Source organism: Acomys minous, assembly GCF_964271855.1.
Source record: "Acomys minous genome assembly, chromosome: 14".
Taxonomy (NCBI): Eukaryota; Metazoa; Chordata; class Mammalia; order Rodentia; family Muridae; genus Acomys; species Acomys minous.
The window spans coordinates 16,609,524-16,636,365 of NC_140496.1; the positions used below are offsets into that span (position 1 = coordinate 16,609,524).

A 26,842-nucleotide genomic window follows, 5' to 3' on the forward strand; every position below is an offset into this window, starting at 1 on the left:
ACCACAGGTGCTCAGTGCTGGGCTGGGGAGGTGGGCAGAGGGAAGTGGCCTTTGCCTCCACCTCGATTGTGTAACAGCACTTCATTAAATAGAATCACACGGTGCATCTTTTATTAGACATTATTTTAATACCATATCAAAACACCTTGACTCATGAAGGTAAGCTTTTCTCCCAAGCTTTGGGCATTTTTAAAACATTTTGTAAGCTTTTTTTTGTATTTTAATATATAAATACAGAAACCTATCCTGCACGGGCTGGTGCCATGTGTGACAGTCAATGGCTAATATGTTCTCAGTGTGCCTGGAGACAGGGAAGCAGTACATGTCCCTTCGGTAACTAAGTTTTCTGAGGAAAAAAATTCACAAGGGCCTAAGAATGTCCAGGCATTTTTCAGTGTATTTGTGGTTGTTGAGTTCTCTGGACCAGATCCGGGAGAAAGAGGGAAGACGGAATGGAGAGGGAAGTGTCTTCCATGGCTGCTTCTTCATCTTCCTTTCTCTTTTTTTTTTTGGCAAGGAAATCAATATAATGGGATTTTAAGGGGGAGAAAAGTGCAAAACCAAGCCAGAAAAATGAGACAGAAAAACAACAAAACAAAACCCCTCCCCAAATTCCCCAAGGTAGAAAGGTCAGTGGCACAGAGAGCCAACTGGGGTACTGGGCAAAGGAAGTGACCGTGTACCAGCCTGCCCACCCGCCCGCCATCAGCACTAGCAGTGAGGGAGGACATGGCTGTGGTTCTGTCGTTGAGTGGGTTTTAGCTGGGCAGCAAACAGCAATCTGTAAACATCACGAGGGAAAACACCAGTCGACACTAGACTTTTTTTTATATAATTTTTTGTTGTTGTAAACACTTTAAAGACAGACCCACAACGCCGTTCAAAGGTGGAAAAGAAAACGCCCTTTCCCTCCTGGTTGAGGGTGAGGGGAAGGATGGAGGTCAATTCATTCTTCTCTCAGGCTCGCTCTCATCTAGTTGGGAGTCCTCAGGGAGGAGGGAGGACCATTTTCTGGAAGTTAGCGCAGAAGGCTGCCCTGTTCCCTCTGGTGTCCCAAGCTCAGCTCTGTCCAGTGTCCGAGGAGCCTCCTCCCAGGAGCAGGGGCTGTCTGTTCCTGTGTGGGTCGGAAGAAGTCAGCCATGCTCTGTCTGGCTGAGCTGCAGCTGCATTTCACGGTGGCAGCAGTGTGTCCCCTGAGGGCAGGCTGGGCAGCTGGTTCAGTCCAGGAAGGCCCACCGGAAGCCAAACATCATGCCGGCAATTTGGACCTGCCTTCTGGAGCTGGGATCCAGTCCCTCTGCCTCACTCTCACCCTTGCTTTGTCTTCTCCCCTTGTCATCAGATTTTGAGGTGAAGGTAAAAAGAGCAAATGTCCCTGATTTGCCTGATACCGTCAGCTGTTCTGGGCATTTACTTGGAATAAATAAAATAAACCTAACAAAAGAAAACAGAACAAAGGAGAAAGAAGAAAAGAGATTTCCTTTCCCCCAAGACTTTACGTGTGAGATGAAGTGGGATGGCTACTGGGTTTTCTGGGGCTTAAGTTCTGTTGGTCAAGAGGAGGAAAAAAGGAAGGAAGGAAGGAAGGAAATAAGGAGGGAGGGAGGGAGAGAGAGAGAGAGAGACCACCACAGACCTCAGAAGGCACAGGCAGGGTGGGTGACAGGATTGGGGCAGGGGTCAGCAGTTAAACAAGGTGCCCTGGGGGAGAAATAGACGTCAGATCCAACAGTTACACCAGACACACATATGCATGTGTGGGAGGGATTGTCATGCTGGCCCGCTGTTCTTGTGACATTGTGCCGTGGACAGATGGGCAGAGTATGGCCTGGAACCCTCAGATTCCCCTAGAAGTGGGGTGAGGTGGCCAGCAGGTGGAAGAACCAGCAGTGAAAAGATCTCAGAGCAGCACTTTGCAGTGGACAGTGTCCTGTTCCACAGGTCATCTACTTAGTCTCAGAGGTGAGGGAGGATGCGCCAGCTGCCGCAATGAGACAGCTGCAGCGCCTGGCTGGGGCTCATCCGCTTCAGCCCATGCACTCTGCAGGGTATCTTTCTGCCTCTCCTGAGGGAAAGGAGCCAAGGATTGATTCTGCCTTTGCATAGTGTTCTTCAGGAGTATGTTACTGTCCCTCTCTTACGCTTCCCCCCACCCCCAGGAACTTCCTGGGAACTGCTCCCTGAGGAGATGGCTTCTGTCTGTCTGGTTCTGCTTTCTCTAGGGCAGGGTGTTAGCAGGCAACCCAATTCCTCTCCCCCAGCTCCCAGAAACTTTACCCTAAACCCAGAGCCCCCCATCAAATGTGGGCTCACCTTTGAGAGGAGTCAGCAAGCAAGCCCAGCAGGGTCAGTCAGCAGGATGTTCTGGACAAGATCTGTTCACTTCGAACCACGAGTCTATACAGCTGGAGTGGGGGTCAAGGGGGAACACATCAGCTGCTGGCAACACTGTGCCGCCAAGGGGCCTTGCAAGGATTTGGACACACAGGAAAGGCTTCCTTTTTAATTTTTCGAGACAGGGTTTCTCTGTGTAGCCTTGGCTGTCCTGGACTTGCTTTGTAGACCAGGCTGGCCTTGAACTCAGAGATCCGCCTGCCTCTGCCTCCCGAGTGCTGGGATTAAAGGAGTGTGCCACCACATCTGGTCAGGGAAGGCTTTCTAAATTTCTCCTGAAAGGACCCCAGGGAAAAATGATTATGCGCCCACCCACCTGAAACAGGAGAAGGGAGAATATAAAAAATGGTGTCCTGAGAGTGGACGGAGAGGCAGGTGGAGAGCTCGGGAGATGGGTCAGTGGCTGAGAGTGACGCTGCTCTTTCAGAGGACCCAAGTTTTTGGTTCTCAGACACCCCATGAGTCCAGCTCCAGAGACCTCACCTGTCTGGCCTTGGTAGACTCCTAAACTCAGATGCACACACACCATACCCATAATTTTTTTTTTTTTGAGACAAGGGTCTCTCTGTGTAGCCCTAGCTGTTCTGGACTCATTTTGTAGACCAGGCTGGCCTCAAACTCACAGCAATACACCTGCCTCTGCCTCCCAAGTGCTGGGATTAAAGGTGTGCACCACCACGCCAGGCTCATAATTTAAAATTAATTTTTTTTTTTTGTCAGGCATGGTGGTGCACACTTTTAATCCCAGTACTAGGGAGGCAGATCTTTGTGAGTTCAAGACCAGCCTGGTCTACAAAGTGAGTCCAGGACAGCCAGGGCTACACAGAGAAACCCTGTCTTGAAAAACAAAAAACCAAGGGGGGTGGGGGGGGGGGAGAATAATCCTAAGGGCTGGGGAGTAATTAAGAGTCCTAGCTGCTCTTTTAGAAGAGCTAGGTTCAGTTCCTAGCATATACATACATAGTGGCTCACAAATATCTTTAACTGCAGGTCCTGGGAATTCAATGACCTCTTCTGGTCTCAGTAAGTACCAGGAACACACGTAGTGCACATAACACAAAAGCAAAACACACATGCACATAAAATAAGAAAAAAAAAGCTGGGTATGGTAGTGATGGCACATACCTTTAATCCTAGCATTTGAGAGGCAGAGGCAGGTGGGTCTCTGTAAGTTCAGCCCAGACTACATAGTGAGCTCCTGGATAGCCAAAGCTACATACTGAAACTCTGCCTCAATAAACTAAATAATACATAAATGAATATAATAATTTTTTAAGAATCAAGAAAATAAAAAGAAAGAAAAGAAAAAAATAAAGCCGGGTGTGGTGCATTCCTTTAACCCCAGCACTCCGGTGGCAGAGGCAGGCGGATCGCCTTGTGATTGAAGCTAGCCTGGTTTAAAAAATGAGTCCAGGACAGCAAACAGCAAAGGCTACACAGAGAAACCCTGTCTTGAAAACTAAAAACAAAACAAAACAAAAAAAACCCTGGCCTGGCAGGAGACAGGAACAGGCTTTGGTAGATCTGTTCTTGCGAGGCTCAAAGTCCAAGTATTGGGAGCCCAGGATAGCAACAGCTAGTACTAAGGAGGTGAGAACAGGTGGACGGCATAGGGCAGCAGGTTAACTGTCTCCAAGGCTCAAGAGGCAGGAAGTGAGACCTGTACAAGAGGCTGGCCAGGTCTGGGGTGATGAGGGCTCTCAGGAGCTCCAAGTCTACCTAGCTGAGATATAACAGCAGCAAGGGGAGATGAGCCTTGGGGTAGGAGTGTAGTAAGGCCTCGCTCTCCAGCGTTTATAGTGGACTCTTTTTGAGAAAAGCGTTTCTCCATGAAGCCATGGCAGTTCAGGAACTCGCTCTGTAGACCAGGCTGGCCTTGAACTCATAAAAATCCATCTGCCTCTGCATCCCGAGTACTGAGATGAAAGGCCTGTGCCATTATGCCAAAGAGATAATTTGCTTAGGTCTCCCAGAACCAGGGGTTTCCTCTCCTGGCTCTGGTTAGTGCCTCCTGGGATGCTGCAGCAATCTGTGGTGGAAACCAGGCCACAAGGCACAGTTCTCCCAATCACACACAGGCACAGGTATGACATTGAAAACCAGCAGTCTGGGATTGCACTTGGAAAAGGCCCTGTGCCAGAAAACAGTGCAGGCTGGAGGAGCAGAGAACAGGTGCTAGGCCCAGGAATACAGGGTGTGCTCCTGTCCTGGACAGGGAGGTGTCTCCTTTCCAGTTAGGAAAGAGACTAAGAATACTGTTGAAGGCAGAGGACGAATCTTGGCCTGGCTAATTATAGCAGCTCTTGGTCCTGAATACTGGTCCTTGGGGCAAGAGGGTGCCACACAGACCAGCAAGGACACCAGGCCCTTGATACCTCTCTCTCTGCAGGAGAAGGAGGAGGAGTCAAGCTCCGGGTGGGCTTGTTTGTTCCTCTAAGCCAGGTCTACCCACTGGCTCCTCTGAACTGCTGAAGCTCAGTAGGACCTTGAGCAATTCACCTCTGCTCTGCCCTTGTAATGACTGAGCCTTCTGGTCCCCACAGTAGATGTCTGACTCCTATCAGAGATCAAAGAGTATACAGGCCATCCCATAACCAAAGAAGACTGGATGACTGGTGAAGGGATCTCCCCATGGAGGTGGATTTGGCAGAGTCCTTCTTGCCAGGCCCTAGTACCTTTTGTGATAGATGCACAGGCAAGGCAGCCTGGCTATCGTGTCCCCCTGAAGCAGCTCCTCCAGGCAGATGACACACTCACCCGCATCTTTAGTCAGCACATCATCTGCAAGAGAGACAGGAGAGACAGCGTTGATCACCAGCGGATGGGTGGCACAGAGCAAACCCAGGTCTAGGAGCCACTTGCATGACCTAACCCCCTATGCTTTGTATGTGGGCCACACAGCAACGGGAGAAATATGCAGTGATCTACAAGAGCCGTCTGACCTAGAAGCCCAGGTGGGAGGGGCACAGAAAAATGCGCTTACTCAGACAGCACGGAAGGCCTGGACAACTTCACAGTGCTATGAGCCAGAGGAATAGGCTGGGGCGGGAGAGGTAAGGTTCCAGGCCACCTGGGACCTTCAGGAAGGCTGCTGAGACAGCTTGCAAAGAGATTCAAGGAGTCATAGGCAGGGTGAGGCCAGGCTCCCAGGCGACATTCATACTGCGCTGTGGAATCTCAGTTTCCTGTGCTAAGCCAAGAGGTATTAGAGGTGGAGTAGGGGAGCTCCATCTGCAGGCAACTCTGACCGTGCAGCAGGAGCACACATGTTCTCGGGGCAGGGCAATGGCATGTATGTATCTGTCCTTGTGACACTCCACAAGAAAAGGCAAGGTGTCTATTGTTTATCTCCAAAGCAACATTCCAATTGAGACTTCTACACGTGGGACAACATGTACAGACAGAAGGATAGAGTATCCAAGGAAAAAGTTTAGACTAAACTCTGATAAAGCCACAGGCAGACCTATACAGAGGTGACATGGAATTACCCGGACATTAGCCCTACCACAACAGAACATCCGGTGAGCAGGTTATGGCTGTTCAGGACGGACAGCTTAGAACAGGTCACTCACCAGCACTCAGGCTATCGGTCATGGACTATGTCCATTCTGTCTCTGTTTTCCTCTTCTTTCCTCTCCTCTCCTCTCCTCCCTCCCCCCTCTCCTGTGTGTGTGTGTGTGTGTGTGTGTGTGTGTGTGTGTGTGTGTTCCGAGACAGGGTTTCCCTGTATAGCTCTGGCTGTCCTGGAACTCACTCTGTAGACCAGGCTGGCACTGAACTCAGAGATCCACCTGCCTCTGCTAGGATTAAAGATGTGCACCACCGCTGGGTGAGGTGGCACAGACCTTTAATCCCAGCACTCGGGAGGCAGAGGCAGGTGAATAGCTGTGAGTTCGAGGCCAGCCTGGTCTACAAAGTGAATCCAGAACAGCCAAAGCTAACACAAAGAGACCTTGTCTCAAAAAAACAAAAACAAACAAACAGGAAAAAAAAAAAGATGTGCACCACCACTGCTGGGCTTTTATTTATTTATTATTATGTAAACAGTGTTCTGCCTGCATGTACACCTGCAGGCCAGAAGATGGCATCAGATCCTATTATAGACGGTTGGGAGCCACCATGTAGTTGCTGGGAATTGAACTTAGGACCTTTGGAAGAGCAGACAACAATTGTTTTGTTTCTTTTTAAAGATTTATTTATTATTTATATAGTATACCTCATGTGTGCCTGCACACCAGAATAAGACACCAGATCACATTATAGGTGGCTGTGAGCCACTATGTGGTTGCTGAGAATTGGAACTCAGGACCTTTGCCCTGCCTTTGTCAGGGGGCTTGAAAATGCTTGTGCCAAGATTGGGGCCCTTTGTTCTAATGACCTCTCTTACCATTGCTGTTTCTTTATTTCCTAATTTTGGTGGGGAAAAATTACTAAAGATTCATAAAATATGGATTATTCATAGGCTAGAAGAGCCTGCTGACTCAAAGTTCCCTACCAAGAATCCTGGAGCACGTCCAGAAAAGTTGAAGGGGAAGGTACTTTCCTGACCACTGGGACAACTTGTGGTCACACTTTCTCTTTAAACATTTAGCTAAGCTAAGGGTACAATAGAAAGAACAGTATAAGCTTAGAAAGTGTAAGGACACCCCAAAGGGTCTCTTAAAGCACTAGATACCATATATAATTGTTTAGGCAGGTAAGAAAAAGTGACAGAAAGGAGGGTTAGAAGCAAAGCACCCTTTACGTTCTTTTGTGTTATTTTGACATTGAAAATCCTCAATAAAGAAGTGCACTGGGCTGGGTGTGATGGTGCACATCTGTAATCCCAGCACTCTGGAGGCAGATGCAGGAGGATCTCTGGGAGTTCAACAGCAGCTTGGGCAAGTCCAGGACAGCAAAGGCTACTACGTACAGAGAAACCCTGCCTCGAAAAACCAAAAGAGAGAGAGGGGCGGGGGGGGGGGGGGAGAGAGAGAGAGAGAGAAGGGGGGGGAGAGAGAGGGAGAGAGAGAGAAGTGTGCTGGAAGCTTGGCATGGCAGCGCACACCTTTAATCCCAGGACTCAGGAGGCCGATCTCTGTATCTGACGCCAGCCTAGTCTACAGAGTGAGTTCCAGAACAGCCAGAGCTTTACTTTGTGACGTAGGATCCTATCTCAAAACAAACAAACAAAACAAAACCAATAAACAAAGAGTGCACTGGTATGGTTATTTGAGTAGGAATGGTCCCCATAAACCCACAGATTTGAATGCTTGGTCATTAGGGAGTGGTGTAACTTGACAGGGTTAGGAGGTGTGACCTTACTGGAAGAAGTATCACCAGGGGTGGGCTTTGCGGTTTCAAATGCTCAACCGAGACCAAGTGTCTCTCTCTCTCTCTCTCTTCCTGCTGCCTGACCATTCATATATAGAACTCTCAGCTGCCTCTCCAGCATGTGTGCCACCATGTTTTCTGCCATGAACTAAGTGGCCTCTGAAACTGAAAGCCATCCTCAATTAAATGTTTCCCTTTAGAAGAGCTGCTGTGCCCATGCTGCCTCTTCACAGCATTAGAACACTGACGGGTAAGGTGGTTTGTGAACAGACAGAGGAGAGATAAATAATACAGCGCTAGAGAGCAGGCTTTCAACTGGGATATGCCTGCAACTTTCTTGATGCCATGAGCAAACCCAACCAGTGTCACTGCCTGTGGGGGAGTGTGGCCTGGCTGGGGTCAGTATCAGATGGTGCTGATGCCAGAGCCTCCAACCACACAAAGGAACCAACCGACAACAGCCCGAACAGCAGCCCAAACAGTAGGCAGGAAGCCTGCAGACAGGTAGGGATGGAGAAAATGGCATCCCTCTGCTGTCTCAGATTAGGTACAACACTGTGACACCTGCCATCTATCAAAGGAAAGTCATGGAAGAGGAAGAAGAAAAAGGCTCTTGCTTTCCTGAGCCAGCTATGTACTAAGCACTTTAGAGAAACCTCAGGGACTCCTGCAGACCCCGGCAGATGGACAACTCTGCAGTTGCTAAGTGCCCCACTCTCAGGCTGGAGCTCCTTCAATCTGCTGTCCTACCTGCTTCCTTTAAAGGTCCAGGGAACATTGCCCAGTGTTGGGTGTGGTGGCGCACGCCTTTAAATCCCAGCAATTGGGAGGCAGAGGCAGGTGGATCTCTGTGAGTTCGAGGCCAGCCTGGTCTACAAAGTGAGTTCAGGACAGCCAGGGTTATGTAGAGAAATCCTGTGTGGTTTTTGTTTTGTTTTGTTTTTGTTTGTTTGTTTGTTTGTTTGTTTGTTTTGAGACAGGGTTTCTCTAGGTAATCTTGGCTATCCTGAATTCCCTTTGTAGACCTCGAACTCATAGCATCCTCCTGTCTCTACCTCCCAAGTGCTGGGATTTAAAGGCGTGTATTACCACTCCTGGCTGAGAAATTCTGTGTTGAAAAATCAAACACCAATCCAAATCAACCAACCAACCAACCAACAAACCAACCAACCACCACCATCACCAATACCACCCCCACCACCAAAACCCCCAAACCAGAAACAAACACGTCAAACCAAAACCAAAACCAAAAAACCACCACACATTTCACAGGGAGGTTACATTTTCCATTTCTGTGAAGTGTATGGAGTCCCCGGATGCTCACAAAGGACAGGGCAGAGTGAGGATCAGCACTGCTGCCTCTGACATCCCAGGACTTAGCTCTGGCAAGGCCCTCACCAAGGGGTCCCAGAACTCTTGGTGGCATGGGCCTGGGAGGGAAGGCTGAGGTGCAGCTCAGATCTGGCTGAGAGCAGGGGCACACAGCTACACTGCCCACTGTGGCGTGCCAGTGAGGAAGCCAAGAGGAAAACCAGCAAAAGGTGTAGCTTAGGCACAGATGAGCCTGCCCTTACACCATCGCTGGCAAGCACAGAGCTGCTGCTGCTCTGATGTGTTGGCGGACAGGACAAGGTAGGGGCATCAGCGGACTCCTTTTGTAGCAATGATGGCGTGTCCTCTGTCAGCCAACACCCTATCCAATACCCCTGGACCATGAGGTATACTCCGATGTTCTGACAAGTTTGGCTGCAATGACGATACCCAGAGGGGGAAAGTCAACTAAAGACAGCAAAGGGCTGGGGTGTTTTATGGAGACAAAAAGCTGTCCCCAGGTTCTGCATGCAGTGCCCGCTCCTTTAGCCTCTAGTTCTGTTCCCTCCTGACAGAGCCCCCACAAGCCTCCCTGCCACTCCTGGGCACAGTGAGTGAGCTGTTAATCTGACCAACAGGTCAGCAGCAGCCAGATGGGCAGATCCCTCCTTCTAGCTCTCTAGCAGACAGACACGTCCACTGCTGCAGCACCTAACAACAGCTCTGGGAGGAGCCAAGCTCAGGGCTGGGCCAACTCTTCAGCAGGGATCTGAGTTCCCCAGCCCAGGAAGGGCAGAGCACTCCCATCCTAACTATAATATCTGTTAGCAGAAGACAGGAAATACTGTACTTGCCTGCCCAGGTCAGTGGCTCCAACCAGGCTGACTGTAGCAGCTGACTGTAAAAAGCTTTCCTGCTTTTAGGGGAGCCAGGCTTCCACTCCTTTAAAGAGAGCTTATTTATGTGGGCTAGAGAGATGACTCAGTTGGTACAGCGCCTGCCGCTCAGGCACTAGGACCTGAGTTCATTCCAGCACCTATATAAAAGCCCAGCATAGCTAGGCCTGGTGGCACATGTCTTTAATCCCAGCAGAGGGAGCCTGGTCTACAGAGTGAGTTCCAGGACAGTCAGGACTACACAGAGAAACCAGTCTCAAACAAAACAAAACAAAACAACCAACCAAACCAAACAAAAACAAACCCAAACTCCAACGTAATTGTACATGCCTCTAATCCTAGCACCGAAAAAGCAGGGACAGGAGAGTCCCTAGGATTCAGTAGCCAGCTAAACCTAGCTAACCCCATGAGCTCCAGGTTCAATGAGATAACCCATCTCAAAAAAAAAAAAAAAAAAAAGAAAAGAAAAAAAAAAGAAAGAAAAGAAAAAGAAAAAAGGGCTGAAGAGCCAGCTCAGCAGCTCAGTGTACTTGTTGCTTTTGCAGAATAACGGGGTTCCGTTCCTAAGTAATTCTAGTTCTAGTGCACCTATCTGGTACCTTATTCTGACAAGCATGCTGTGTGCGCGCATACATACACACGTACACACGTGCGCGCGTGCCTGTAAAACATTCATAGATATAAAAAGCTAAAAAAGCAAATCTAAAAAGAAAACCAAAGTAGAAAAGTGAAGAAGACATCTGATGTTGACCTCTGCCCTCTACATGCACCTACATGTCCCAATTCCTTCAAGAAAGTACATGGGGCTGGTAAGATGGCACAGTGGGTAACTTGCTGCAGATCCTGGGAGTCTGAGTCCAATCCCTAGAATCTACATGGTCTTCTGGCTTCCACTCGTGTGCAATGGCACACACCCACATGTGGGCACTCACACTAAATAAATGGAAAGGAAGGAAGGGAAGGAGGGAGGCAGGCAGGCAGGAGCTCACACAAAAGCATTTTCAGAGTTTTGCACAGGATGCGGGGGGACCATTGTAAAGATAAAACCCAGCCCCAGGCCTGCACCCCACAACACAATCTGGGAATCTACTGAAGCAGTGTACTGGTCCCTGTGCCCTGGATGCTGTAGCAAACTGACTGCCTCACCAGAACATCTGCAGCAAGGAGTGCTGGCAAGTCTTGGCGCAACACCCTTCAGCTTTGAGTCACCTCTATGGTATCACAACGCTGAGGAAAAGCCTACCTCTGCCTCCGGCTGGGCAGCATGATGGCTGGAGGTTTTGGTAAGAGAGAAATGGGTTTAAACAGAGGTAAACTTCCTCTCTTCTCTGTAGCTCCCTCAGCTTCCGGGGGTCACTAGGCTCAGGGCTGCCACAGGATCACTCAGACGGGTAAGAAGCTTGTCCCCACTGCTCCTCCAGCAAGGGCTCTGCTGGTCACCTGGCGGAGTTCTTGCCCTAGTAGCACCAGGTGCCAGGTCTCTCTTTTTCTGAACACTGGCTGGACCAGTTAAACTGGTCTTGCTTTCCCTAAACTAAAACAAAACAAAACAAAAACTGGCAGGCAGCTATTGGAAGCCTTCCAGCCCTCTCTACTTGGGCCAACCTTCATATTAAGAAAAACACTACTTTCTATCTGCCTCATTTAGGAGGCTCCTACTTTTTTTCTTTAGTAGCTAACTAAGCTTCATCTTACATAACCATCATAAATTCTATAAAAATTTCAATTGGTGCCAGCAACCGTGGAAGGTGTGAGCGATGTGTGTGTGCATGTGTAGGTCTCTAGGACAGTGACCAGGAGGTCCCAGAGCTCACTAGCGTGTTCACTGGTGCTCACATCCCTCCCCCTCTCCTTTTCCTACTTCTGGAAATCAGAGCCTCACACACAACAGGCACGCATTCTCAGCCCTTGAGTCACTTAAACCTTTTCTTTTATTTTATTAGTGTGTGTGTGTGTGTGTGTGTGTGTGTGTACAAGTGTTTTGCCTGCACAAATGTCTATGCAGCCTAAGTGTGCCTGGTGTCCACGGAGGTGAACCTCCACGGAAGTGCTGGGAATAAAACTGGGTCCTTTAGCCGGGCGTGGTGGCGCACGCCTTTAATCCCAGCACTCGGGAGGCAGAGGCAGGCAGATCGCTGTGAGTTCGAGGCCAGCCTGGTCTACAAAGCGAGTCTAGGACAGCCAAGGCTACACAGAGAAACCTTGTCTCAAAAAACCAAAAAAAAAAACAAAAAAACAAAAAAAACAAAAAAAACTGGGTCCTTTGCAAAGAATAAGCACTTCCCCCACTCCCTCAGGGTTTCTCTATGTAGCTGTCCTGGACTCACTTTGTAGACCAGGCTGGCCTTGAACTCACAGAAATCCACCAGCCTCTGCCTCCCGAGTGCTGGGATTACTATGCCCGGCCTGCCAGGTACTCTTAACCACCACTGAGCCATCTCTCCAGGCCCTGCAGCCATCTTCCATTAGAAAACCGAGCTTCACCACCGCTGAAGAAAGAGTCCAAGAGCTCATTGCCTCGGGCCAGACTTCCTCATTACCTTTCTCTTTAAAAAGGCTCACACCTTCAGTCCCAGCACCCAGGAGGTAGAAGTAGGAGGACCTCTGTGAGTTTGAGACCAGCTTGGACTACAAAGAGACTTCTAGGTCAGCCAGGGCTATGACGGAGAGAAAAACATCTTGAAAAACAAAAACAAAAAACAAAACTAAACAACAAAATTAGGGGCTGGAGAGATGGCTCAGAGGTTAAGAGCACTGGCTGCTCTTCCAAAGGTCATGAGTTCAATTCCCAGCAAACACATGGTGGCTCACACCTATCTACAATGACAATCTGGTGCCCTCTTCTGGCATGCAGGAGTACATGCAGGCAGAAGACTGTATAGATAATCAACAAATAAATCTTTAAAAATTTTTTATTTTAAAGATCTATTTGAACTGGGTGTGGTGGTGCACACCTTTAATCCCAGCACCTGGGAGGCAGAGGCAGGCGGATTCTGTGAGAGCAGGGCCAGCCTGGTCTACACAGCAAGTCCAGGACAGCCAGGGCTAAAGAGAAACCCTGTCCTCTCCCCCCCCCCCCCCCCCCCCCGCCAAAAAAAAATCTATTCGTGTGTATGGATGTTTTTCCTATATGAAGCCATCAGCTCCCTTCGAACTGGAGTTACAGATAGCTGTGAGCTAGCACGTGGGGGCTGGAAATTTAATCCAGGTTTTCTGGAAGCGCAGCCAAGTTCCTAACCTCTGAGCCTTTTTTTTTTTTTTTAAATGTGAGACTGAAGCCAGGTGTGGTGGTGCACGCCTTTAATCCTAGTACTTGGGAGGCAGAGGCAGGCAGATCGCTGTGAGTTCGAGGCCAGCCGAGTCTAGGACAGCCAAGACTACACAGAGAAACCCTGTCTCTCAAAAAAAAAAAAAAAAAAGAAAGAAAGAAAGAAAGAAAGAAAAGAAAAGAAAAGAAAAGAAAAACTATGTAGAACATGTTACCAGGAAAACCAAAGGAGGACCACACACAGCCTTGGAGGCTGTGGCCTAAGGGACCCAAAAGTTCATGTTTTGTCTGAATTTTAACATGTGGTAAGCACCCCAGTCCAAACACAACCTAGGTAGCAAACACTATCCTGTTACCTCTGGTGTCTTCAGAGGGAAAAAGATCGAACACACGGTGACCATGCTGCCACAGCCTCTCTGCACTGAATGTCCTCCTTTACAGGAGGTGTCTCCTCACAGCAACAGAAACTCTAACTTAGAGGAGTTGTTACCGGGACTGCGGTTGTTGCTGTGACAGGCCTGACCATGCTTTGTTGGAAGGAATGTGGATTCTGAGACGATGGATTAGAAAAGACATTGAGCACTTTACCTGGGCTTAGTGGACCCTCCTAGTAGGGACATAGAAGACAGTGGCACTGAGGGATTTGAACTGTAGCGAAGAGTGTTAGTGTGTGGGCTAGAGACAATTCTTGTGATATTTTGGTGAAGAATGGGGCTGCCTTTTGCCCTTGTCCAAGAAAGTCAGCCTGGGGCTGACTTGAAGAGTTTTGGATTAGTTGCTTTGGCAAAGGAAATTTCAACACAGCCTAGTATTGACTGTCCTGTGGTTATTAGTGGTCATTCTTATGAAAATCTATAATGAAAAGGAATAAGCTGAGTAAGAAAGAAATACAAAATATACAGTTCAAGCCTGATATTAAATGGAACAAAGAAATTAAAGAACAGTTTAGGTCCAGGCACATGATGGACCCCAGCACTCAGAAGACAGAAGCTGCTGGATCTCAAAGGTTGAGGCCAGCCTGGTCTACAGAGCAAGTTCCAGGACAGTCAAGCTTAGGCCGAGAAGGAAACCACTGAAAACAGAAATCTGGTGAAGATGTAACTGAACAAGGGGCCACGTTCCAGGCCCAGCAAACAGCAGAACTCTGCAGCTGTGGCCATGCGGTTCTGGCTTTAGAGTCAAGGACAGAAGAAAGGGGTTATGGAATCTCCCTCTGTGACCAAGGCCAGAGTCCTGTAAGGGGTGTCCCTGCGTGGAGGCCCAGAGATGCCACTGTGTGAAGCCTGGATTGCCATGGAAACCCCAACCTGTTGGAGATGCAGAGTGGAGCCAGCCCAAGAGAAAGAAGTGTATTACAGTCAGCAAAGCCAAAAGGAGTTGGAGATCTGAAGAGTGTTCTGACATCAGACGTGAAAATGCAGAGTTTGAGTTTGCCTGGCTATCTGCCTTGGTCCAGTATTTCCTCATTCCTTTTGGAATGGTAATGTATACTCTGTGCCATTGTATGTTTGAAGTACGTGATATGCTTTTTATTTTTATTTTACAAGGGATTACAATTAGGAGACTACATGGGCTCAGAAGAGACTTTTAGACAGTGCTGATATTGTGATAGACTATAGGGACTTTTACAGATGGACTAAATGCATTTTGCATTATGATATGGCTACAACCTTATGGGGGCCAGGGACTAGAAGGTGGAGATGAATAAAAATGGCCTCCACACATCCACAGGGAGTGGCACTATCAGGAGGTGCTGCCTAGTTGCAGTAGGTATGGCCTTCTTGGAGGAAATGTGATTCATTTTCTTCTTGCTCCCTGCAGATCCAGATGCAGAACTCTCAGCACCATGTCTGCCTGCTTGCCGCCATGCTTCCCACCATGATAATGGACTAAACCTCTGACACTGTAAGTCAGCCCCAGTTAAATGTTTTTCTTTATAGGAGTTGCTGAGGTCATGGTGTCTCCTCACAGCTATGCAGACCCTAACTTACCATGTGAGGTGACTGTTTCGGGCAGCCCTGATAGCACCGTGTCTGCACGGACATTATTACAAAGTTCTCCCCAGCGGTTCTAACAGCCAAGCTCTCTCAGGCCAAGACCCCTCTGAAGCTTCTTTGTGCTAGGACAGCAAAGGCAGTGTCTACACAGAGTTCTCGCCAGCAGCCCACAGGACAAAACAGTCTTCACATGGTCTCGACACACGTGGGGCAGAAGCAAATGCTGAGACACAGGGCCTCTCCTTCCAAGGTTCCAGGCAGAGACAGGGACAAGGCTCAGCTTGAGCAGGGGAAGGCCAGCTAAGGCAGCGACAACAGGCCCACAGCCTGCCCCACAGCTGGCTCTACGGCACACCCACAAGTCTTCAGCAACTGGGATCCTTTGGCCAGGCGAGGAGGAGGTTTAAGAACACAAATCTTGTTGGAAAAATCTAAGATGTATTTTTATTTTATTTATATTTTAAGTATATACTATAAGTAAAATATATTATTTTATATTTTACAAGGCCCTGGATTCCATTCTAGCACCCCAAATATAAAATATGGGGGGTGTGTGTGCTAGAACGGAACCCAGGGCCCTGTGCATGCTAAGCTAGCATTCTACCTTTAGCCCTTGAAGTTTTTGAGTAGGGACATGAAATTCAAAACATGTGGGGCTTTGGGTTCTAGATTGTTCTCAGTAGAGAAGTATGACTGCTCATACCTACACAAATCCTCAAAAATTAAAAAAAAAAACAACCCAAAATCTTAAACATCTTTGGCCCTAAAAATTTCAAGTAAAATCTACTCAACCTGGTGTTTTGTTTTTGTTTTTGTTTTTTTTCAACCTGGTGTTTTTTTAAGAACATCAGTCAGGTTATAATAGTCTGATTTATTTTCCAGGATCCCTTGGGAGTCCTGAGCCCTTCCTGGGCTGATACTGTCGTCAGGACACCTCAGGTGGCAGGAGAGAGACAGCCTTAGGCTCTCAGAGGCCCGCACTCCTCCCAGGGCTGCTGTGACACTAACCTGAGAATGGATCCACACCCCCGATCCCCAAACCTTCCCCCCCCCCCCCCCCCCCCCCCCCGTCGACCTTACAGAGAGCACACTGCCCTGGCAAACATTGCTAGAGGAATGGAAAGCCAGCCATCCCCAGCAGCACAGACTGGGCAGCGTGCAGTCAGGGTGCGCTGTGGGGCCTTGCTTTTTCCATGAAAGCTGTGATATTCTAAACACTGTCATGTGCAGAGCTCTGTGCTAGAGGGTTTTGTGTGCAGAGAGCACTATCTTCATTTTATGGGACAGAAAACTGAGGCTGTACTAAGCTGAACAACTAGTCTAAATTATGGAGTCAGTGGGCAGAGGAAGATTTACCTTTGAACTCCAGAAATGTACCTACAACATACTGGGTAGGTCTGGCACTCAACTTCATGCTATAGTGACACATGCTACAGTGACACAGGTGCCACCGAATCCTCCAGACCCTACGATTCCATCCCCACTGGATTCAGTAAAGTCTTTCTTTTTCTTTTTTCTTTCTTTGGTTTTTCAAGACAGGGTTTCTCTGTGTAGCCCTGGCTCTGCCTCCCAAATGCTGGCATTAAAGGCGTGCCCCACCACCGTCTGGCTCCTGCTCAACTCTAAAGCAGCCTCTAGGCAGGAAGCTATGGTGGGACACGGAGACCCTCTCATGCACTAATCTCCAAAGTAATCTCCAAATTGAACTTATTTGTTCCAACTGCTGTCACATGGCTTAAGCAGGTGTTCACCTGAGCTGGAAATGAACAGGAAGTGATTGGCTCTCTCTAGGCCATCAGCACCATGGCCTACCTTGCCCATGGAGACATGGTATTCTCTAGAACGAGCCCATTTGTCCTGGAGCCTCCCATGGTCAGGGTCATAAATAGGGGAAAGAATGGCTTTGCCTCCCAACCGAAGGCCACAGAATGGAGGTGCAGAAGGCACAGGACAGACTGAGCGCTGAAAGCCTTCTCACCACTGTGGCCCTGGCCTGGAACTTGCCTTCCCTGGCTGCTCCTCAGCCACTCTACCTTATAACCAAGGCTCTCCAGAACAGCAGGTTCCTCACCATCACACAGACATTGCTGCTAAAATAAAACAATTTAGAGTCCCCCCGCCAACCTGGAAGCTAGACCCCCAACTGTTCAAATCATCTTGACATCAAGAAGCAGACAGACAGACAGACAGCTCTTACCATTGTAGGACAGGCGAGGTTTGCTCAGACACATTATAAAGTGCATTTCCATCTCATCGGATGCCACAGACTTGGAGCAAATGGGGCACTTGAAACCTGAAAGAAAGAAAACAGAATGACTTGAGGTTCATGTTCTTTTAGATCTTTTCTTTTTTCTTTTGGTTTTTCGAGACAGGGTTTATCTGTGTAGATGTGACTGTCCTGGACTCGCTTTGTAGACCAGGCTGGCCTCGAACTCAGTGATTTGTCTGCCTCTGCCTCCCAAGTGCTGGGATTAAAGGTGTGTGCCACCACCTGGCTCTTTCAGACCTTTTCAATGTGGTCTAGTAGACAAGACGGCTAGGGAAGCAACAACCTAAGGCAGCCAAATAATCTTTACACATCAGAGCCTGACACCCACTGGGCCCCTCTCTCCACTGGAGGAGTCCCTACTGTCAGCTGCACCTCCACCTCACACACTCAGCAACTTCGTGTTTCACCCAAGCATCCCTGGCCTCCCTTGAAACTAAGGCAGCTGTATCCTTTAGGAAGTATGTGATCAGCCTGGGAGAGGTGGGAGGAGTAGGAGGCTCTCCAGAGTGGTCCTAATGCTGCTAAGTAAAGCAGCTGTTTCTGATGCCAGGAGAGCACAGGTCATTGTAATCTGCTATTTTATCCCCAGGGCATCCGGACTGCTACACACCAAAGGGCTCCTCAGCACTGAAACAGTATTGTTAAGTTCTGGTTGAACTACAATTAAGCAAAGCTAACTTTTTCTTTTTTGGTTTGTTCTGTTTTTGTTTCTTTATTTTATTTTATTTTATTTATTTTTTTGAAACACAGTGTTTCTCTGTGTAAACAGTCCTCTGCATAGCTTTGGCTGTCCTGCTTTGTAGACCAGGCTGGCCTCAAACTCAGAGAGATCCACTTGCCTCTGCTCCCGAGTGCTGGGATTGAAGGCTGGGGCCACCACTGCCTGGTGGAAAGTTAACTTCTGGGGAGGGATACACGCACAGAGGCACACACTTAGTAGTTTGGTCACTCCCCACCCCAGCAAGCTAATGCACTGAAGAACATGCCCAGTGTTAAGATTGTTGATAGACGAATTTCGATCTTTTTCATTTTTTATTATTGAACAGTTTCAAAGAGGTCAATTCTTTGCATGCAAATTCTACCACAGACCCACCAACTTTGAAAAGTTACTGATGTCTCACTCATTTGTGTACACCAGTTTATTTCTTTGGTGACAACGACTCTTACTTACCTGGCCTGGATGAGCTAACATAACGTAACACATCTAATTACTGTGCAAAGACTTCACTCTTCCATTAGTTTTCAGGTGTAATGGCCATCTACAATATTTATTTTTTGAAAATTTGTGTGTGTGTGTGTTGCTAGCATATATGTACGTGTGGCACATATATGCCTGATTCACGTGGAGGTCAGAAGAGGGCATTACAGATGGTTGTGAGCTGCCATGTGGGTCCTGGGAAGCAAGAGTAGTCAATGCTAGTAAACCACTGGGTCACCTCTCCAGCCTGCTCCCCAACCTCAGCCTTATTTGAGACAGGGTCTCACTGTGGAGTCCTGGCTCATCTGGAACTTACTATGTGGGCCAAGCTGGCCTTGAAACTCACAGTTCTGCCTGCCTCTGTCTACCCTGAAACATTTTTAAAGAAACAGAGAAAAGGACAAGCATTCAAACACATGGTTGTGAGTCCTAAGACAAAGGCGTTCACACCTTCTCCAGTGTCCCTCACACCCCCTGCTAATCTGTATGGAAAGCTGTGACTGGGGTAAAGTGGCACAGGGACAGGAAGCAAATCACACAGGGTACTTACTTGAAGTCTTCAAATATTTTTCTCAATGATAATGCTTAAAAAAATAAATAACCAAAACCTCTATGTAGCCCTGGCTATCCTGAAACTCGCTATGTATACCACAGTGCCTTCAAACTCACAGAGATCTGTTCGCCTCTGCCTCTGAGTGCTGAGATTAAAGATGTGTGCCACCACAGCAAGTATCTATAATGCTACAGGACCGAAGAGAAGGCTTAGTGCTCAGCTAACTGCAGCTGAAGTGGACTCCAGGGTGTGGCTCCTACCCCCCTGGTCCACTTCCTTAAAAATTCTCAGCATCTACATCCCACCATACCTGACCTCTGCATGGTTACAAGGCCATAAGTAACAAAAGCAGAAGACCAAAAGAAGGACCAGGCTGCTTATTTTTTACAGCCAGCTTCGAAGGGCCACAAATGTAACAGAGAGAGGAGGGATAAACACAAGTCTCAGAGCAAAGACACTCGTCATTTCTAACTTAACTCCTGTGTGATTACAAAAGAATTTCTGCTGTTTCCCACTCACAGGAGCAAAGGCTCTCAGGAAGTTAGACAGCTCGGAGAATACCTGTTTGCTGCACTCCTGGGTTAGCGCCTGTTACAGGCTGGGTGGTGGGGCTACAGTGGCACAGAGGCCACCAGACAGGTCCTCCGATCCTAGCCTGGGCACATATACAGAGGTCAACTGATCTGTAACTAGAAAAAGTCTACATTTCCCACGCTGCGTATTTCCCTTGCATTTCTGAGATTTAGGTAATTCCTGGAAAAGCATCACGATAGTCCTGTCTTCCGATGTGAGGTGCTGAGTGAAGGAGAAGGGGTCAAGTTACCACAGATATTGGCGAGCAGGCCACTCAGCAAGGTCTAAATGTCACTAGACATTTGTACCCTAGGGGACAAAAGGCTGAGTGAGACTGGGGTTGAGAGCAGTCTCTTCATTGGATGAAGAAGGAGCCCCAGCATGGCTTGGTGCAGGGCGAGGGCACATACGGGACAGTAGAGTTGAGACCACACTGAATCTTCTCAGGGTGAGGGTTAGGGTCTAAAGCTCTTCATCAAGAGAGGAAGTGGCGTGGGATTCTGAGGAACAGGTAAGCTGGGAAATAGTAAACCTCTGGAAGACGAAGCCTGACGTGGCAGGGAGAACCATGTCTTAACCAAAAGCAGGCAGGTCCGTGTCTCTCGGTGTTTTTGTTTTAACTTATTTTACAAGGCTCACAAAGTAATTAGGAACTATTTTCATGCAATATGATGAGGTTTTCTAGACTCAAGGCCTTAGTAAGTAATATATCCCTCCCTGGCCCGTCACTTTACTACTGGAAAATATGGAGGAACTCATCCCATGCTTGCAAACACTGAATGAGATATCATTATCAGGCCTAGAGCAGTAAGTGAGGAGGAAGACACGAGGAAGGACTGAGGCTGAGGGCTAAGGAGGTAAACTCGCACTGGTCCCATCCACACTGCCAATGTGGAAACAGGTCTCCTCTTGCAGTAGGTAAACAGTACTTTGCATTTGTGGAGTTGTTTCTATGGAGAGCCACTGTGTTTTAATAGCTACTTATGTATGGTTCCGTATAAGAACTATCAATAGGCAGGTACTATATTAACTCTATTTTACAGAACACAGTGAAGGTCAAAATCTCAAGTAACTTGTTCAACATTAACAGAGCCAGAAAGAGCGAGAGCTGATACCTAGCAGTCTGCCCTGGAGCCAGCACCCCGCTGCAGCACTGCCCAACAAGCACAGAGGCCCGCTCAGCACCAAGCACAACAGATGCAAGTCTTCAAATTGCTTCCGATTTTCAGCCCTGCCCCACACCCATGCTTCTGAATAATCCCTAAACAATAACCCTTTTCTAGGAATTCCGTTAATGAGGACGGTCAGAATTCCAGAATTCAGCATTCTACTTGGCCCAGAGCCTACAGCACAGGCTGGCTGGAAGATGCTGAGTCTGGCTGGAAGATGCTGAGTCTGCAAATTACCTTTCAGATAAAAGTAAAGGGCAAAAGGTGAGAAAGAAAGAAAGAAAGAAAGAAAGAAAGAAAGGGAAGAAGAAGAAGAAGAAGAAGAAGAAGAAGAAGAAGAAGAAGAAGAAGAAGAAGAAAAAGAAAAGGAGAGCTAGGGGGAAAAAGCTAATGTCCCCACCTTCTTTCCTGAAAGGTCATCCGATGATCAAGATGAATTCTATACTTTACTGCCCCAATCTTTTCTTGTATCTGTCCAGTCTTGATTCAGCACCAACAGCCCTATAGAATGACAAATACTGATATTTATGAACTATTTGATGGTCAAAACTTCTTGGAAATCTTTATCCCATTTTGGAAGTAAGTCTGCACTGAATGAAATCAGCTTTGCAGACCAAGGTAAACCCAAGATCTGCAGAGCTGGCCAGGCCATATGGCTTCCTCACACCTCCTCAGTGCTCTAGAGCGGCCATAAGAATCTTCATTTTCCTTCAGGAGAAAACCACAGGTGGTTCTGCCAGATGCCCCCAAGTCACCTGGTGCAACCACCTGGCACACCTGGGGATGGGGCAGCCCGAGCTCCAGGAGCTTCTCCCCACTTGTCCTCAATATTTGCCACTGGCACTGGTTAAAGCTCACCCTCGTCTCCTGTGGTACACTGAGGCAGAGCTGGTGGCTTCCCCAACTTGTTGCCTACCCTGCTCTGCTCATGTCTCAGATGAGAAAGGAGTGCATTACTGTGCGCTTGGTGGCTCTACCACGCAAATATCACTACAAGATTCTATCAAGAGTAGCCAAAAGTAGCCAAAGAGGACAAAAAACAAAACAAAACAAAACAAAACAAAAAACAAAAACACACAAAACCAAATCTCTCTCCTATCTCCTATCCTTTCTAAGACACAAAAGAAAAGGGGCCTATCCTCCAGAGCCCAGCTGCTTCCTTTCTACAAGTGCACAGTTTAAGTGGGAGTCTTTGGCACGCAGTTATCTACCAGAGACTCAGATCAAAAGAAGACAAGCCTGCGCTGCGCCAACTCAAGGGAGCCCATCTGGAATGTCAGGTTAGGACCACTGGCAAGCGAATCAAGAGTGGCCTCAAGAAAGCCTACAGTGTCGTCATGTGAATTAAAAAGCATCTTCCTGGAGCAGGCTAACTGGGCTTCTCAGTCTGACAGGGACAGCAGGCTCAGAGAGCTCCCAACCCACCTCCATGTTCTACAGCCTAAGCTACGAATTGCCAAGCTCTGAGCACAGATGTACCTCTCATTTTCCCAAACTGAAACCTTCTCCTTTAAGACCTGATTTCCTGGGCAGGACCAAGAGCTGCTGCTTGTTGCTCCAGTTTCTCTCCCCACCCTCCCTCCCCCTCCCTCCTGATGCTGATGCGCTATTTTAATGGCTGCCCCAGTTCTGCTTGTCTCTGGGATCACCTAAAGGTGGAGGGAATCAAAAGAAGGAACCACGGTGAAGGGAGCGGCACACCCTGGAGGGGCCTAGCTGCAGACAGAGTAACAAACACTGTGGCACATCTCAGCTGGGAGATCCGAGGACACCACCCCAATTCTGTTCTACCAGTCAGTTCCCAGATGCCAGGGCTGATTTTACCTGCCACATCCTGTGATGATTACTGACAATAAAACAGGACTTGGCTACACGAACTGATCAAGTGGGATTTATTATAGACAGGTGACAACGATGCCATGAGAGATGCTACATTTCTATATCATAGGTTCCATATATTTTTTCTCTCCACACCTTTCCCTCTCAAAAAACCCAATGTATAATAACTATATCAACTAATGAACTGATGTGTGAGTTATGTCTCCTGAAGAATATTCCAGACAAAGAAAGGGTCAGCTGTTCTAATTCTTTTCTCTTTCATCAACTCTTTTCTGGACTTGGCCTCTGCAGTTCTCTTCTAGAGCTCAGGGGAACCCCCCCCAAAGTGTGTGCCCGTGCATTCAAGCATGTGTGTGTGTGTCAAGAAAAAAAATTTTTTAAAGATGTCAATAATAAAATTGACATCACCAAATGCCGGTGAGGATATGGAACAGCTATAACATGAAATGCTGGAATGACAGCCAATTGGGAAAAGGTGGGTGTGTTTCTTATAAAACACACTCCTAGTCTATGATCAAAGCAATTCCTCTCTCCCCACTCCCACCAAATGACAGCATATGTCTATAAGTAGATATTTATAAAATTATACACCACAGCTCTATTAACAACAAGCAAAAGCTGGAAACAGCCTAACTGTCCATTTACAGAGTGGAGACAAATGCTGTAATACGTGCAGACTACAATGGGAAAAAACACTCAGCAGCAGCAGCTAATGACTGCTCATGCACACAACAACATGGATGGCCATTAAAAACGCTCAGTGAAGGGCGTAAGGGCACACAGTATGACTCAAGCTAGAAGACATCTTAGAATAGGCAAAACCAACAGACTGTGAGAAGAAACAGAACAGTGGTTGTCTCTTGGGGACATAAGTTGGGACACAGGTTGACAGAGAAGGTAATAGGAGAATTTTCCAAGGTAATGATGATGTCTTACATTAAGAGGAGGTTTGGGTTATTCATCTGCATTTGTCTTTTAAAGTTTGTCAAATATACACTTCAAATTTGAGCTTTCATTGTTTCAAAACTGTACTTGAATTTTAAAAAACTTGTACTAGGTATGGTGGTGAACGCTATATTCTTGGTGCTTAGGCGATGGAGGCAGAGGCAGGAAGATCAAAAATGTAAGGTCATCTTCAGTTACATAGTGAACAAGGCCATCCTGGGCTACAAGAGACTGTCTCAAAAAAGCAAAGGGGGTGTGTGTGTGTCTAAAGTGCAGCGAATGACATGCTGCTGACACTTGGAAGCTCAGGTTCTACATTAAAATAAACAGTGAGGTGCACGGGCTAAACATCTCTCAGCTCAGCGGTAGGCTGGATAGTGTCGGCAGAAGACTGTGATGTGAAGAGGAAGGTGACTGGTGATTTAGACATAGAAGGTGACAAGTGAGCAGAGGTGCTGATGTTTCAGAACAAGGCGGTTGGGGAAATGGCCAAACACACGCTGTGTAAGCACAAGGATCTGTGTCCAAGCCACTAGTGCCACAGAAAAAGCCAGGCAAGAAGGTACACACCAGGGATCTCATGGCTCGGGTTAGGAGAGACAGGAAGTTCCCTGGGGCTTCCAACTAGTGAGCTCCAAGTCAGTAAGAAACCCTGTCTCAAAAATGAGGTGGGAACCGCTGGACATGGTGGCATACGCCTCTCATCCCAGTACTTGGGAATTACAAGCAAGTGAATCTCTGTGAGTTCAAGGCCAGCCTGGTCTACAAAGTGAGTCCAGGACAGCCAAGGCTACACAGAGAAACCCTGTCTCGAAACCCCTCCCCCAAAAGAAAGAGGTGGGGAAGCAAGTTAAGAAAATATTTGGCATCAACCTCTGCTGCCACATGTACACACACGGGCACAGGGACACACATGCACAAGCCCCTCAACAGCTAGACAAAGCATCTAGGCACTGTGAGGACACAGACAGTGGGAAGAGTAGAGCACGCACGCTGAATCCTTACACAAGCTCAAAGCCCTTTCTTTTCCTCTAAGTACAAGGGTTCTTTTTTTTTTTTCATTCCTTTAATCCTTAGTGGTCTACAGAAGAAATTTTGCCATCTGCTAGATTGCAGGTGTTGTAAGCAGGCAATCTGGGACCAATTTAATTCTTTTTCCTTTGTAAATAATTTGTTCATTTGGCTTGAAACGTGAAAGGTTTTTCTTTTCATCCTAAGAGTTCAGAAATGTTATTAGGATGTGCGTAGGTGTACCTTTCCCATCCCTTTTCCCTTTCTTTCAGTAGGCAGGCAGATTTTCTATCTTTCATTATTTCCCTAGTGTTAAGTCCTGAGTGTTATTGCTCGGTTACTTCTAGCTTTCTAGTACGCAGTAGTGTGGAACTTGCTTACTCCTCTTGAAGTTAGGGGTGAGTTTGAAATACACTTAGGCAGTGAAGTGTAATGTAAGTCCACTCACAGCCAAGCAGCGGCAAGAGTGGGTGATGACTCACTGCTGCTTGCAGTGCAGCAGTCAAGAGGGAGAAAGAGCTTCTGTCAGCTCGAGTCCCTGAGTAACAGCTGCCAAGAGTGGGCAGAGTCCCGACTCTGCACTGGCACTGCATACTCTCAACCTGGGGACAAGAAATGTGCTGAGCTCAGCCCCTGGGCTTAGAGGACTGTCGCTGAATCACACCGAGTCCTGGCCTGCCCTGATGACAAGCTCCTCCCTTTAGTAGTCCCAGCGCTGTGCGTCAAGTTCCTCTTCCCTCCTCATAGCTTCTTTCAGGTTGTTTTGTTGTTGGTTTGTTTTTTATCGCCTGCAGCTTTCTACTGTCCTCTGGGCTCTGCAAACATGCTCCAAGCTCCCTGCCTGGCTCAAGGAAGTAAGTGGATGGCACCGGAAGTCAGGAGATAGGCGTCTATCCCAGAACCTCTCTGCTCAGACACTCCTATTCTTCCTTAGCTATGCATAGTTAGCACAGTGTGAAGGTTTACTCCTGTAGTCTCATCACTTAGAAGGCTGAGGTAGGAGGACTGCTTCAAGTTCAAAGCCAGCCTGGGCTACAGGCTGAGTTCTAGGACAGCCTGACTACAGAATGATGCCCTACTTTAACTCCAAAAACACAAACCAGAAATTAACTCTACACACTGTTCATTTTCAATGTCTGTATCACATGTTGACGTATTATGCTTAGTTATTTTGTTAAGAAATTCTCTCAGAAGTAATCTTCGTTCTTTACTCTAAGCAGACGATATTCCATGCCTAACACACGTTTGCTATTCTGGATTCTTCTCTAGCCTGCGGGAAAGAGAGCTAGATCAGGAGCTAGGAAGACAAACAACAACCCCCAAAACCCAATTTTGGCAGCTAGTAGCCAGGTGGCCTGTATAAACTTAGTAATATTCATGGAGCACTCTGCAGTACTGCCCAGCATTGCTTTAAAGCCCAAAGATAAGACTTGTGATTGTGACATGGAAGGCAAAGCAATATGAACGACACATGGGCAGTTGCTCCTATGAGCTATATCTGGTACTGCGTATTTACGCTGGTGCAGGGGAGGGGGTTTGCTGGTAAATCTACCTCTTTGAGGAAACTGACAAATTCTTCATGTGAAAATTGATAAATGAAGCTCGGCAGTGGTGGCACAAGCCTTAATCTCAATATTCGAAGAGGCAGAGGCAGGCAGATCTCTGTGAGTTCGAGGCCAGCCTGGTCTACAAAAGAGTCCAGGACAGCCAGGGTTATTACACAGAGAAACACTATCTCAAAAACAAACAAACAAAACATAACAATCTAGTTCCAGATCCCATGGAGCAAAGAGAGAGCTTACTCCTAAAAGTTGTCCTCTGGCCCAGTGTGGTGGCGCACACCTTAAATCCCAGCACTCGGGAGGCAGAGGCAGGTGGATTGTTGTGAGTTTGAGACTGATGTGAGTTCGAGGACAGCCTGGTATACAAAGTGAGTCCAGGACAGCTAAGGTTGGTTTTCAAGACAGGGTTTCTCTGTGTAGCCTTGGCTGTCCTGGACTCACTTTGTAGCCCAGGCTGGCCTCAAATTCACAGAGATCCTCCTGCCTCTGCCTCCATGCCTGACTACTAGTTATTCTTTTCTCTTGCTGCAAACCGGAGCAGGTT

The 26,842-nt window shown here is 47.7% G+C and overlaps 1 protein-coding gene across 4 annotated transcripts in view; it reads right to left on the reverse strand.

Moving 5' to 3' along the window:
- Nucleotides 1–811: 811 nt before the first annotated feature.
- Nucleotides 812–26,842, reverse strand: part of ZNRF1 (zinc and ring finger 1) — a 92,977-nt gene continuing 66,946 nt past the window's right edge. The window contains exons 2-5 of one of the 4 annotated variants that reach the window (XM_084756703.1): nt 17,377–17,472; nt 5,070–5,175; nt 2,314–2,405; nt 812–1,114 (exon numbers count right to left, since the gene is read on the reverse strand). In XM_084756703.1, the coding sequence (XP_084612829.1) occupies nt 2,348–2,405; nt 5,070–5,175; nt 17,377–17,472 (260 nt within the window). In that variant the 3' untranslated portion in view covers nt 812–1,114; nt 2,314–2,347. The other 3 variants (XM_084756704.1, XM_084756705.1, XM_084756706.1) reach the window with 3 other exon arrangements.